The sequence below is a fragment of the Thamnophis sirtalis genome, unplaced genomic scaffold (assembly GCF_051295495.1).
Source record: "Thamnophis sirtalis isolate CommonGarterSnake01/CBP01778 unplaced genomic scaffold, rThaSir2_p1.2 scaffold_16, whole genome shotgun sequence".
Taxonomy (NCBI): domain Eukaryota; kingdom Metazoa; phylum Chordata; class Lepidosauria; order Squamata; family Natricidae; genus Thamnophis; species Thamnophis sirtalis.
The window spans coordinates 2,715,566-2,730,884 of record NW_028261396.1 but is presented as its reverse complement, the minus strand read 5'-3'; the positions used below and the strand labels follow the sequence as shown (position 1 = coordinate 2,730,884).

General features: G+C 43.3%; 1 protein-coding gene across 2 annotated transcripts in view; it reads left to right on the top strand.

Moving 5' to 3' along the window:
* Positions 1-15,319, top strand: part of ASAP2 (ArfGAP with SH3 domain, ankyrin repeat and PH domain 2) — a 119,978-nt gene that overhangs the window by 40,356 nt on the left and 64,303 nt on the right. For both annotated transcript variants that reach the window (XM_087702725.1, XM_087702724.1), the window contains exons 4-6: positions 1,812-1,886; positions 4,300-4,349; positions 13,966-14,095. In XM_087702725.1, the coding sequence (XP_087558851.1) occupies positions 1,812-1,886; positions 4,300-4,349; positions 13,966-14,095 (255 nt within the window). The remainder of the gene's footprint in view (positions 1-1,811; positions 1,887-4,299; positions 4,350-13,965; positions 14,096-15,319) is intronic.

Sequence of the window (15,319 nt, the reverse complement as noted above, 5' to 3'; positions counted from 1 at the left end):
CATTAGTTTGCTTAATTGATTTGTGACTCTCCTAGACTTCTTCCCAAGTTTTGCAGATATCGACCTGGCAGCTCTCCAAGCCAGATAAGGTCTGTGACTGTAAATCTTCCCTTGAAAGGCTTTGCTGTATGTGAATGAGCAGGATTCACAGTAAATTAATAAAAGGGGTTTTTGTCGGGACCAGGAGTTTTTTTCATGCTCTTGGGAAGCCTAGGTCAGGACAATTGCTGAATATCAGATTTGCCTGTAGTAAATCTCTCCTCATCCAAGATGTCTCATGGATTAGAGGTCGCTCAGGATTCATGGACACCATGTAGATGTGAAACTGTTTCCAAGTTTCCAAGTTTAGTAAAATTTGTATGCCGCCCACTCCCATTGGGACTCTGGGCGGCTCACAACAAGACAAAGAAACATTTAAAATTTAAAAATAGAAAATACAGTATTAAAATTCCACGTCATCCATTCCATCTAAGCGGGGCTGGATATCAATCAACAGCCCCAGGCCTGCCGGAACAGCCAGGTCTTAACGGCTTTACGGAAGGCCGGGAGAGTGGTAAGGGTCCGGATCTCGGCGGGTAGATCGTTCCACAGGGCCAGCGCAGCAACAGAGAAGGCCCTCCCCCGGGGGCTGCCAGCCAGCATTGTCCGGTTGGCTGCACCCGGAGGAGGCCCAACCTGTGCGATCTTGTTGGTCGTTGGGAGGTAAGTGGCAGGAGACGGTCTCTCAGGTAGCCAGGTGCTAAACCATGTAGGGCTTTAAAAGTAACGACTAGCACCTTGAAGCGCGTCTGGAGACCGATGGGGAACCAGTGCAGCTCACGGAGGATAGGTGTAACATGGGTGTATCTAGATACACCCCATATCGCTCGCGCGGCTGCGTTCTGGACCAGCTGTAGTCTTCGAACACTCTTCAGGGGCAGCCCCATGTAGAGCGCAACAAGAGCCTTGGATGAGATTGTACCTATGTAAATCTTTTCGGGTTTGCTGATCCAACAGTGTTCCTAGCTTTATTGAGGAGTTTTGGGGGATGAAGTGAATCGGGAGAGGCCTAAATTTCTGTTGGTAAAGGAGCAAGTCCTATTGAACTTGGATATGAATCAACGTTTGAATTTACACTGAGACTGAGGAGAGATTTCTAGGCATATGGAAGTAGATGCCAGCAGGGCAAGTGGTGATCAGGGAACATGATTGTGCCTTGCTAGGTTATTAGGATGAGAGCATGAGCTTGGAATTCCTGAGGAAGTAGATGAGGTTCCTTGCAACATAGGCTGTGTTTTAATGAATAAAAGTAATAGTGACAACACAACTATTGCAATGGATTGGGAAAACCAAGCATTCTGTTTACTGTTTACTGTTTATTAAATTTACAGGCCGCCCAATCCCGAAGGACTCCGGGCGGCTTACAGAAACAAAAAATTAAAAAGATTAAAAACAAATAAAACACAACGAATTTAAAAGAAACACAACATGCACCCAATCTAAGCGGGGCTGGACCTCAATCCCGAGGTCAACAGCCCCAGGCCTGCCGGAATAGCCGGGTTTTTACAGCTTTTCGGAAGGCCATGAGAGTGGGAAGGTCCGGATCTCTGGGGGTAGCTCATTCCATAGGGCCGGAGCGGCAACAGAGAAGGCCCTACTCCGAGGCGTCACCATTCCTAAACCCAACAAAATGTGGGAAATGCACTCTTCATTATCCTTTTCCCTCTCTGCACAAATGGGTATCTTGCATCTCTTTCTTGGAAAGTCTACTAGGAATTCGTTTAGAAATATTTAAATGCTTTGTAGGTGACAACATTTTTTGTGTATTACAGATCCAGAACATGAACAATATAATCACGTTTCCACTGGACAGTTTGCTCAAGGGAGATCTAAAAGGCGTAAAAGGGGTATGTTGTGTATTTCTATTTTTAAAAGTTGTTATTTAATTATTAGCAAAAGCACGTGTTACAATTTGTACTAGAGAAAAAAGATATTTCTGTGCTAGCATATCCGGCTGCCCTGTCCTTCTAAATGGATAATTTTTCATCTTGGATGCAGTGATTTTATTTTGGATTAATGTACAGTGGTATTTAAAAGTTTATGGACCCTTTCGAATTTCTGCATAAATATGACCTAACGCATCTGTTCTCCACACACATTTTAAAAACAGAGAGAACCCAATTAAATAAATGGGTCATAAACATTATACTTGTTCGTTTATTCACTGAGGGGTGGCAGTGGTGATTTACCCTCTGGTCATAGAAATGGGAAGCTGGAGATATTTCTTCACTTTCGTTCCGGATCCAAAAATATTGAAATAAGGATGCCATGAAAGGGTGGGAGTTCAGTTTTTTCCTCAACATGTGTGCAGTGTCTTATGACTCCATTTGGATTATGCTTTAAGGAAACATTTAAAAAGGCCAAAAAAAAATTACCCAAGTGAACTTCTGGCTGGGATACTAGCTGATGTAGAGGTTGACTAGCAAACCATGGTTGGCTTTGGTTTCTAATATGCTATGGTACAGCACTCATAAATAAACGCCATAATGCCTGACTGGTTCTAAGTTAAAAGCTATTGTACAATGCAGTCACACCCACTGTCAAATCAGGGATTACTTTAATTTTTACATTAGACAGCAAGAGGGGCTGTGACTCAGAGAGACGCCAGATAGATAGGCAGGAGATTCTGTGTTGCTACTGAAATCAGAAATGTAGGTAAAGAATGCTATTAGGAAAAAAATTCTCATTAGCTTATCACATCGTTTTATTTTAGTTCACACTAAATTTTATGACAAAATGGTTGGGTTCATACAATCACACCTAGTTCAGTTCAGTTCAGTTTATTACATTTATATGCTGCCCTTTTCCCCCGAAGGGGACTCAGGGCGGCTCACAACTCAACCAGGGAAGGGGAATACAGACAAAAATAATAATAAAAAAACAAAAAACAAATTAAAAACAAAGCATAACAATGCATAATTTAAAAACACACAAGAGTCATACCATTCGAGACAGGGGCAACAGCTCTTTAGCCCCAGGCCTGTCGGAACAGCCAGGTTTTAAGGGCTTTGCGGAAGGCCTGGAGGGTGGTGAGGGTCCGAATCTCCACGGGGAGTTCGTTCCAGAGGGTCGGAGCAGCCACAGAGAAGGCTCTCCTCCGGGTAGTAGCCAGTCGACACTGGCCGGCGGATGGAATTCGGAGGAGGCCTAATCTGTGGGATCTGATCGGTCTAGTGGAGGTAATTGGCAGCAGGCGGTCTCTCAAGTACCCAGGTCCAATACCATGAAGGGCTTTATAAGTTACGACTAGCGCCTTGAAGCGTATCCGGAGACCAATAGGCAGCCAGTGCAGCTCGCGGAGGATAGGTGTTATGTGGGTGAACCGAGGTACACCCACGATCGCTCGCGCGGCTGCATTCTGGACAAGCTGAAGTCTCCGAATACTCTTCAAGGGCAGCCCCATGTAGAGCACCTAAACCATTATGTAGTCCTTTTGGTATGATGTGACATGTAAATCCAACCAAAACCACTCCTCCAGCCTTACATTTTGATTGCTAAGGTCAACTCATTGGAAGGCTACAGGAAGAGAAAGAAATACCACTCCATTTATTAATTCCAGCGGATTGCTGTCTAAATGGATGCACTGTATATCTTTTGGTGGGTTACAAAATCTTTTGGTGTGGACCAAAGAGGCATTTTTCACATGAACAGATATCTGCTTAATTCTAACAAGACTTGAGGCACCTAGAAACTCACATTAGTCTTAAATGTGAGAGTAATGAGTTCGACTGTGCAAAACATTTGAAATAAAGGTTTGAAAGTGGGAACACTTTCTTCTTCCTCGAAATAATAAGGCTGCTGCATCTGGGAGGTTCACACATATGTTTTGAAAACTATCCAGGGTGGTCTAGGGGTAATCAGGGTGTGCAGCAAAAAGGCATGATAGCTGTGTGGATACATTCAAGGCAGCCTTCAGAACAGCAGTACAAGCCTTTTGAAGGAAGTAGCTGTTTCAGTTAACACTTCAAGGAGAAGGGGTTTACTCTCACACAAAAAAAAATGTTTTGCAAAGTTGTTTTTTTCCCCCCTCTGGAGGCTTTGCTCAGCTCTAGGACTGAGTCTTCTTCCAGTATTCAGCACTTGGATTTCCAAATGTATAAAGTTTAATTTGAGACGAACTAAAGAAGCCAATTAAAATTGGGCGATTTATTCCGAAGATTACTTCACCAGCTTTTCATCCAAGTGATTAAGGACAATAAAAAAATTTCAGCAGAAATGGTCGCTTGCCTGAATAACATCACTTTCTTCTCATTTCTACAGGATTTGAAGAAGACGTTTGATAAAGCATGGAAAGACTACGAAACCAAAGTGTATGTACTTCCTTTTTTGATACATAGCAAATTTGTATACATGGTCTCTTTCTGTGCTTGTTCATCCAAAAATAAGGGTCATTGAGTTGATTCAATACGTAGGATTACTGTTCTGACCTCCCTTGTTCCACACCAGAGCATACTCCGAGCCAAAGATACTTTACGCAATTTATTAACAGACAGACAGGTCCTTGGCAGCAAACCAGCACAGACAAGCTTGGGCAGCAATCCAGCACAGATAAGCCCTGGCAGCAATCCAGCCTGCCAAGCTCACAATCATGTTCTCCAACATTAATTCCTGCGTTGACTTTTGCAAAAGGGACGTTTGCACAAGCAGTCCTTTTATAGTCTGGAGAGGAGCCTAATGACCACCAGCTGAGTGCAATTACCTCCTGTAACTGCGCAACTGTTCCTGATGCCTATTAGCTCTTCGGTGCCGTGCATCCAGGAACAACTCACTGCTGGCGTCCGGCTCACTCTCCCTTGTCTCCGCCCCACTGGTCCAAGGCTCAGGCACCTCCTGGTGGCCAACCAGCCTCTCTGCACCCTGCTCGGAGTCGGAACCCTGTCCAGGGTCCTCCAGAGCCGACTCTGGTGGCACCTCCAACAGCTCTTGCTGGGCCACAACAGATTACCATGTGCCATATTTTGGTTCCATGCAAGATTTGCTGCCTACATAATCTAGCCTTGGTTAAGATCTAGGAAGCACTTGGATGGATAGTTCTTGGGGAAATTGGAAGAAAGCAATGACAACCTGCTTCTACGCTTGTCCAGGAACCTGTTTGTATCTCTATAATCACCAAGATTCATACACCTTTTTGAAAAAGACTTCACCTGTACTTATTTAGTCTCAGTCCAGCTGCCTGAGATTGATTTGCTATTGTTAGCTGTACAGTAGGCAGGCTTACCTCAAAGCTATGGAGAATTTGGATCCATAAAGTGAATACTGCAATAAAAACGAGTCACACAAATGTTTTTGTTTTCAGTGCATATAAATTTTATGTTTGCACTATATTATGGGTGTCAGCCTCTGCTTTGCTGCTGCTTCGGCTGCCATTGAAACGGGGAGGGGGGGCATGGTATATGGGAGGGGACTACTAATTGTGCTGGAGGAAGATTCTGGAGTTTCTGCCGCCTGTCTTACTGCGCATGCGGAGGAGGTTTCCCGCCAAGGCCAACGGCACCGACATTCCATCTTGGGGATGCCTTTCGAAGTTATCTCGCACCTGACACTGGGAGAATTATGATTGGACTGTAACTGGGATGCCAAGGGGTGGGGAATGGGTTATTCTATATATAATTTGCTTTCGCGCCTAAATAATCAGTCTTCGCTTTGCTACGCTTCTGATCATTTATAATTAGTAAAAGTACACTTGATTTCTATCAATGGAGTCTTGTGGTTTTCTTTCCTGATTATTCAATGAAGGAGTGCTGACAATGGGTGTCCAACCTTTCGGCTTGTCTGGATCTCACCGAGAGAAGAGGAATTGTCTTGAGCCACATATGATTTAATAATGTGGCAGAATAATGTAGTTAATGTATATAAAAATCGCATAGTTAAAAGTTTGTGCTCTTGTGGAGCCACATTCAGAGGTAGTATTCCGCTGGTTTGGATCGGTTTGCCTGAACGGTAGCGGAAATCACGGGTGGGCCTGGCCACCACCCCCTCCCAGCTCTATGCTGTCCTATTTAAGCATGTTTTTGAGGTTGGGCGTATGTGTGGATGGCACACGCGCGAGCAAAGCCATTTTTGAGGACGGGTGCGTGTGCACCAAGCGGCATGCATGGGGCGAACCAGTGGTAACAAAATGTGAAGCCCAACGCTGGCCACATTACTAGCTGGTCGGGGCTGCCTGCAGTATAGTGTAGCCTCTTAAATGTGCAATTATGCTTACCAAAAACAAGGTGCATACCTTAATTGAAAAGACACTTGAAAATTGAAAAGGTATATTTTGAAGGAGCTGAGACAACTTGATACTAAAACCAAAATCCTGTCTGTTTGTATAAACATGCTGTTTGATGAGCCAGATATTTATTCCATTGCGATTACTACAATTTAATACCTAGTTAATCACACTATTGAATATTCTGAAGATTAATCATGCTTACAGCACTTATTCCCAGGATCTACTCCTTCCCTCCAGAGTCAGAATAATGACTCGTAAGAGCCGAGGTGGCGCAATGGTTAGGGTGCAGTACTGCAGGCCACTTCTGCTGACTGTTATCTGCAGTTCAGCAGTTGTAATCTCACCGGCTCAAGGTTGACTCAGCCTTCCATCCTTCCGAGGTGGGTGAAATGAGGACCCAGACTGTGGGGGCGATATGCTGACTCTGTAAACCGCTTAGAGAGGGCTGAAAGACCTATGAAGCGGTATATAAGTCTAACTGCTATTGCTAATGAGAATATATACCTATCTGTTGTGACTCAGCAGAAGCTTGCTGTGAGTTGCGTCGGGATGCAGGAATGATGAGCAGCTGTTGCTCGTTAGGGTCGTCTTCTGCAGATAAAAGATGGATGCCTTACTGGCAGAAGTCAACGTCATTCGTGGTTCATCGTTTGTTTGTTTGTGAGTTCAGTTTCATGATTCAAAGAGGCACTTGGATAAGTGATTTGCTTTCTGTAAACCTGGTTTGCTGTAAGAACTTTTTGTTTTTGCATTTGCTGTGTAACTTTTTGCCAGAGACTTTATCTACGTTTATTTTTGGGCTCGCAGCCAGCTTGAGCCAGGACTGATAAAGATATTTCCTTTGAAGTGCTGTCTGACTGTCGTTTGTGAACGAGCGAAGAGGGGGGGGTCAAAACACCTATCTATCTTGCATGAATATACTGGATGCCTGTATCTCTCTTTATATTAGGTAACAACACTGCTACTTTTCCTGTATAAGCATGGCACCTGTTGGAAGGGGAGGCATGCAGAGTTGGCTAGAGGATGGATGGCTATATAAATGTTCTGAATGACTGAAGTGAAGAAACCAAAAGAATATAGAAAATAAATCTGTGCACTGGTTTTTTTGAGCAAGAAGCTGTTCTCTGAAGTAATTAGCCTATGGTTGATTTATTTTGTATTATGTCAGCACTATAGAACATGTGACAGCTTTATCTGCTTTATACTATTTCTGGTAAAGCCTGATTGTGGTAACCAAGTATACTTAAACATTAATAGCTAATAGCATACAGCTAGTCCTTGACTTACAACCGTCTTTTAGTGACTGTTCAAAGTTATGACAGTGCTGATAAAGTTACTTATAACAGTTTTTCACACTTAACAATGGTCACAGTAATCAAAATTAAAAACTCATCTTTATGACAGTGTCCTGGCGTCATGTGATTTCCCCGCTTTTGCAACCCTCTGACCAGCAAAGCCAATGGGGAAGCCAAATTCACTTTAACAACTGCGTTACTAACTCAACAACTCTAGTGATTTACTTAACAACTGTGGCAAGAAAGCTCATAAAATGGGGCAAACTCACTTAACATATGTCTCACTTAGCAACTGAAAAATTGGGCTCAATTGTGGTCCTAAGTCAAGGACTACCTGTTTTTGGAAGGAAGGGGTCATGACAGAGGAATATTGTCATGGCAGAGGAGATAGGCTGAGTCGAACACTGAAGTACCCTGCAGTGCTGCATTTAACCACTGCGCCACCTCGGCACACATGTATAATCACATGTATACTATTACATAGTCAATATCATGTTGTATTATTAAGTGATTACATCAATTCATTACATCAATTCATCTTACCATCAGCTACCAAAGGAAAAAAAATTAAAAAAAACCAGTTCTTGGCTCTTCTGCTCTCCATATACCATATTTATACCTTATCCGACACTTTCTTCCCCCTCTCTCCTCCCCCTTTCTACATCCTTTCTTCCCTCCATCATTTTCTACTCTACTTCCCCTTCCTTTCTCCTTCTCCTCTCTCCCCTTACCACTCCTCCTTATACACCTCCTCTTCCCCCTTCACCCTCTCTGCTATCCCTCTCTTCCTGTCTTTCTTCTCTCCTCTGCTTCCCACTCTTCTACATCCTTTCCTCCCTCCATCATTTTCTACTCTACTTCCCCTTCCTTTCTCCTTCTCCTCTCTCCCCTTACCACTCCTCCTTGTACACCTCATCTTCCCCCCTCACCCTCTCTCCTGTCCCTCTCTTCCTATCTTTCTTCTCTCCTCTGCTTCCCCCTCTTCCTCTCATTCACTTGGTGTATTTCAGCTTCAGAGCAAACTCCTTTTTGTGTTGATGGTATTTATAATTCCATTTCAATATACATAAAAAATAAAAAATAGCAGTATACATGTACAATCATAATACCTTAAAGTCCAACACTCCTCCTCCAACTTAGTAAACTCCGCTCTGTCCCCCCCAACCCCCCAACCTTCCCCCCCTGACTTCCCAGAACCAATACAAGGTATAAATCTTTAACAAATACAGTTTAAAATATACTTAAAGAGACAGTAGAAAATTAATAACGTCTTTGAATTGAGCTTAGCTCCTCCCTGCTAGGTTAACTATAAGCAATTTGTTTCATTTCTGATCTTAATCATAAGCTATCTGAAATTTCCTAGACCCATATTTATTTTGAATATAGTCAATCCATTTTTTTCCAATCTCGTTTATATCTCTCGTTTGAATAGTCCTTAAGATACATAGTCTTTCATACTTTTGTGCATCCATTTTTTCCCAAACAATTTCTAGAGACAAAGAAAAGCATTTAGTTCTGTGATACGAATTAGATTTGTTTCCAAACATCCCTTTAGTGTTCGTTTCCTTGCCTGTGGGCTTGTGTTACAGCTGTATACATTCTGAATTCTTTAATCCAAGTAAGCAGTGAACCAATTAATTCCCTTTACTAATTTAGCTCAGCATCTCTAGGTAACAACAGATATTAATTTGATTATCATTCTTTCCCTTACGATCAGATAAAACAACTCTTTTCAATGCTATTGTCCCTTTTGGCACCTCTCAAAGAACATACTACTTATAAGAGCTGGTCCAGAAGTATCCCCCTTGATTCTAATATTTGGAAGATTGAACAACTATCACATCACAGAGGGATGAATATTGCCCTCTCCATCTAAGTTTCACAGCTCAAGTAATTATTAGCTTGGCATCAGCACTGATGTTAACCCTGATGCTCTCTGAGCTTGCTTGTTGTTGTTTTTTTTAAATAGACATTTAATTACCCCACTAAATAACATCATCAGTGATGTCACCTAGTGGGATAATGAAGCATCTTCAAGCAAAAACCAAACTCAGAGAGCACCAAGGTTCAATCCTGAACTACATACAGTATATTCTCTTCTATTGGTACTGATATTAGCCCGTGATCCGACAAAAGTCCGCACGACAAAACCGTGTCGCTAAAACCACGACATCAACAGCGCGCTGACAACAGCGCGTTGACAGAAGCGCGATTTAACTTAAGGTAAGGGTTAGGTTTAGGGTTAGGTTTAGGGTTAGCGTTAGGTTTAGGTTTACAGCGCGCTTCCCTGTGCTGTTGTTGGCGCGATTCAGCGCTCATTCTTCGGCGCGTTTTAGAACTCGCGGTTTTGTCACCGCGGTTTAGTCAGGCGCCCTTTTGTCGGTCGCCCTTTTGCGGGTGAACCATATTAGTGTTGGTCATGTGTCCAGCCTAAATAACTCCAGACCTAAAATTATAGTGGCTGGGCATTACAGAGGAAACACGAGGAAGTATTGTACATCATTAGTGTATTTTATTTTAAAAAAAAGTTTTGTTGCCAGAATTGAAAAATAAAGTTATATTGCCAGAATTGAGACTGCATGATAAAAAACAGAATAATTTTCTTGGTGCCTTGTGTTAGTAAAAACACTGAAACATCCAACTGAGCCACTGCTTGGGATACTATCGTGCTGGGAACATGATAGTAGGAAGGCTGTCTTATTAATCATAATGTTAGTTGTTATGGAAACTCTTGATAAATTCTAACAAAACAATGCCTGTAAACTACATCCTGGTGAATAAAGATGTCTCAGCATTCTCTTAATGATATGTGCTGTATGAAATTACATACGTTGGAAGTTGGTTCTCTGGTACAAGATTTAGCAATGCCTCCAGGTGTCTTTTACGAGAACAACTCCTAAAATCCTAAGACATGATGCTGGCTGAAAATTCTTGGGGTGGTGGGGGTGTCATTCCAAGTTGGACGGTTCACCGACAAAAGGGCGACCGACAAAACCGCGCCTGACTAAACCGCGGTGACAAAACCGCGAGTTCTAAGCCGCGCCGACGAATGAGCGCTGAATCGCGCCGACAACAGCGCGGTGACAGAGGTGCGCTGTAAACCTAACCCTAACCCTAAATGTAACGCTAATCTTAACCCTAAATGTAACGCTAATCCTAAACCTAAATCTAACCCTAAACGTAACGCTAACCCTAACCATAAACGTAACGCTAATCCTAACCCTAAACCAAACCCTAAACCTAACCCTAAACCTAACCCTTACCTTAACTTAAATCGTTCTTCTGTCGGTGCGCTGTCGTCGGCGTGTTGATGACGTCGCGGCTTTAGCGATGCGGTTTTGTCAGCGCGCTTTTGTCGTGCGCGCTTTTGTTAATTCACGAAGTTGGACTATGGCTAGTCTGTAGTGTCTGACCTGCAAGGCAGCCCAGTCAATAAGTCACTTCCTCCTTCTCAGAAGCATAATTTGTTCCTCCTGTTCTACACAGTCTTTCCTCCTCCCTGGGAAATCATCTTCCAAATGTTTTCAAAGGATGCTTTTATTTCTGCACATAAAAATATATTTTTTAAAAAGAGTCATTCATCAGGTTGCAGCTGAGGAAAATGACAAGAGAAGCAATGTCACTCTGAGTTATATTGAATTGTTATTTCCCGAATGAAGGCAATTGTAGGTGGTTCCAGAGTAATGTTGCAGGATCAGTCACTGGGACCAGAGCAGGGGTGGGTTCCTGCCAGTTCTAGCCTCTTCTATAGAAGACGTTCCACAAATCTACTGTGCCATTTAGAACAGGTTCCAGCTCCTTCCCCCCACCCATCCGCACATCATCAAGATGAAGAGCGAGAGGAGGAATTCTGGGAGTTGAAGTCCACAAGTCTTAAAGCTGTCAAGTTTGAACACCCCTGGGGTTTTTTTTCCTAAAGGGTTAGGGGTGCAAGGATCTTGTAACTTGACAGCTTTAAGACTTGCACGCTTCAATGCCAGAGTTCCTGAGCCAACATGACTGGCGGAGGAATTCTGGAAGTTGAAGTCCACAAGTCTTAAAGCTGTCAAGTTTGAACACCCCTGGGTTTGTTTTTTCTAAAGGGTTAGGGGTGCAAGGATCTTGTAACTTGACAGCTTTAAGACTTGCGTGCTTCAAATGCCAGAGTTTCTGAGCCAACATTTTGGTTGCTAAGCAAGAGTGTTGTTAAGTGAGTATCACTACATTTTACAAGTTGCCACGCCTACCCAGTCACATGGCTGGTAAGCCACTCCTACCCAATCACATGGCCGGCAAGCCACTCCCACCCAATCACATGGTCGGGAAGCCACTCCCACGAAGCAGGCCACACCTACAGAAGAGGTTAAAAAGTTTTTAGAAACCCACCACTGGACCAGAGGTTTAGTCATCCAAGTTTTCAGACTTCCCTGACAATGTGCTCCCATACAGATGTGTAAGCTTAAACCTCTGGTCCCGGCATCTGACCCAGATTGGATCCTGCAAGTTGTTCTTTATTTAAGAATTGCTTTTTATACTTCCCTCCCCATCCCCTGATCATGACATTTGGATTACAAATTTTTAAGCAGGTCTGCTCTTTTTTTTAAATAAAAAAAAATTGAGCGTATTAGAGCACTATCGGCTAACGAATCAGATAAATACGCTATAAATATACGATGCCGTATTTTGTTTTTGAGAGGTGACTCACTCATTTCAAGAACAATAATTTGGAACTAATGTACGGACTCCTTTCACACCCTGAATTTAATTTTGCTTTGTAGATTTCATGTTCAGATTCTGTCCAGGGTATGATTATTGCCCGTATTCAACCTAAAATATTGGCAGAGAGCTTGGGGGTAGCCTGGGCAGCTGGCTTGTTAAGATCTGGAAGCCTGTAGTCCTTGCCTTCTGGCTTGAGTTTAGAGCGTCACTTGGCTCAGGAACAGGAAGAGGTGACAGCTGCGGTCTGGGCAGATTGGGGTGAAGGCAAAGTGCTCTCCGACAAGGAAAAGCTGTATAAAGCTCAGAGCTTGATAGAATGCTGATTATGGAAAGACGGCGGATGATAGCAAAATGTAGGAAAAGTAGGCCAAGTTATGGGGACATTTCCGTAACATATGTCACTTTGCCTGTAGATTATGGAAAGGCTCTCCACAATACAATTTCCCTCTTGGACTTTCCAGTTATTAAGGGGAGGTCTAGACACCATATGGAGCTTCTGAGAGCTGCTTCAGAAAGGTCTGGTCCTGGTTCTTAGCATTTGGTTCACGTAGAAGTACTGAAGTGAATAATAGTATTTGGGGTTCTTTTTCTTAGTTCTCAAATAAATAAATCAGGATCTGGGGAGGCAAGGGAAAGAGATTCATGGGTCATATTTATTCCTATTTAATATTGCACAAAGGCAGTAATTTTGCATGATTCCTCCCCAGTATTCAAAAGTAGGAATTATATTTTGAAATCTGGGCTTGCATTGTCCTTCATGCAGAGATGGTATTTTGCCAGTTCGGACCGGTTTGCCCGAACCGGTAGCAGAAATTGCGGGTGGCCCCGCCCCGGCTCTATGCTCTCCCATTTAGGCCCCCTTTTTTTTAAGCCAAAGTGCATGCACGGAAGGCTGAGCGCATACGCTGACTGTGTGCGTGCGAGTGAAGCGCGGGCTCACATTTGCAAACCGGTAGGGAAGGTTAGAGAATACCACCCCTGCAGGGGTGGGTTTCTCGCCCCGTTCCAACCGGTTCGGTTGGAACGGGGCCGGTGGCGTCCTCGTGCACGCGCGCAGTGCACGCATGCGTACTAGCGTCTGTGCGATGCTCCAGCTGCTCCTGGAGGATCGCACAGGTGCTGTATGCATTCTTCGCATGCGTGGAAGCGCAGAACTCGTCAAAACCGGGTAAGAAACGCGGGCGGGCGGGTTGATCCTTCGGCGTTCCCGGAAGTTACTTACTTCTGGATTCGCCGACCAACCGGTTCACGGGGACCGCCGCGAACCGCCTGAAACCCACCCCTGCACCCCTGCCTTCATGCATTAGCGTTGATGCCCTGAGAGCAGTAAGCTTCATTGGCAAGGATTTTCCTGAGTAACCAAAAGTTGCTTTCAGTGTGTTACTTTTCTGTGGCATCCTTTTAAAGATCATTTTTATAATTATAATTTCATTCTGTTACAGATGAATGCATTTGTAGGAAACCAAACATTCTTCGAAGTGTCTACTTATCTCTGAACTATGCAATTCAAATGTTTTGACCGATCCCAATTTGGCAAATTTTGGTCTGTCCTGAATCATTTTTCTTTTGTTGTTGAAGATACCAGCATGATCTCACTAACCTTGATGATTCTTTGTACTTCCATTTAAAATTGGCTGTGCTGTTCTGAAACTATAACAGTTAAAAAAAATTAAAGTTTAGGGTAAAGCATAATTTTATTGTTTTTCTTCCATATAGGACAAAAATAGAAAAAGAGAAAAAAGAACACGCTAAGTTACATGGAATGATTCGTACAGAAATTAGCGGGGCCGAAATAGCAGAAGAGATGGAAAAAGAGCGAAGATTCTTCCAATTGCAGATGTGCGAGGTAAAACACGGAACAATTTTTATTCTTCCCTAACGCAGATGAATTTGTGTTATACAAGTTCTGCGGGAAAACTCTGAAGAGAACTTGGATTCTTGTGGGTTTTATTTCAGGGTATTTCTTCTGTTGGCACAATTACTTTCCATTTTATCCATGATAAACCAACAGATTTGCAGATTATAAACCCGTCCCCTTACTCAAAATGGTTTATCTAACCATGTCATCCTAGGCTTAGAGGATTGTCTCTTTTATGCATTTAAGTTACCATCTGCTGCAGAATAGTGCTAGAAAATGAAATTTTCAGATGATTTAGTTAAGCAGGGATGTTTAACAGCTGTTGAGAAAATGCTGCTGATGCCTTGAAGAGTTGTAATGCCTTTGAATTGTTCTGGAACAATCTGATGGGCTATTTTTGGTTTTCAACTTGGTGGTTCTTTAGGCTTAAACCAGGGGTGGGTTTCAACCGGTTCGCGGCGGTCCTGGCGAACCGGTTGGTCGGTGAACCTGGAAGTAAGTAACTTCCGGGAACGGCGAAGGGCCCGCCCGCCCGCGCTCCTTACCGGTCTTTGAAGGCTTCTGCGCTTCCACGCAGGCGCATGGCACATACAGCGCCTGCGCGATTCTCCGCAAGCAGCTGGATGGCACATACAGCGCCTGCGCGAGTCTCCACAAGCAGCTGGAGCATCGCGCAGGCGCTAAGACGCATGCGTGAACTGCGCGCGTGCAGGACGCCGCCACTGGCAACCTACCCCTGGCTTAAACAGTATAATGGTATCTCTCCTGCTGCTTGAAATTATATTTGGGGAAAAGATTGAGAGTCCTGTGGGTAACTTTCTCCTCTTTGCTTCCACTCCGGTTGTCTTCCCACACATGGCTACTAATTAAATTATAAATATGGCATCATGTCTAAATCAGATCAACTCTTGTTAGCATAGTGATTAAAACTGTGTTTTGAAACTGCCTTGCAAATCTTTCTTTGGAAATAAATACTAACCCAAGTCTACCCATCTGAATGTGACACCTCCCCCCCCAAAAGAAAATCAGATTATGATATAGGAAATTGGTGCATTATAAGAGGACAGAAAAATCGAGGTCATGTCGAGGATTACCTGTAGAGTAGCAAATTTAGGAATTATGGCAAAAAGTTAGAACTGTGAGAATGATATAAATAAAACAGAAGATGTTCTCTGTAATTGTGTAGGAACATTTTAGTTCCCTATTCCAGTT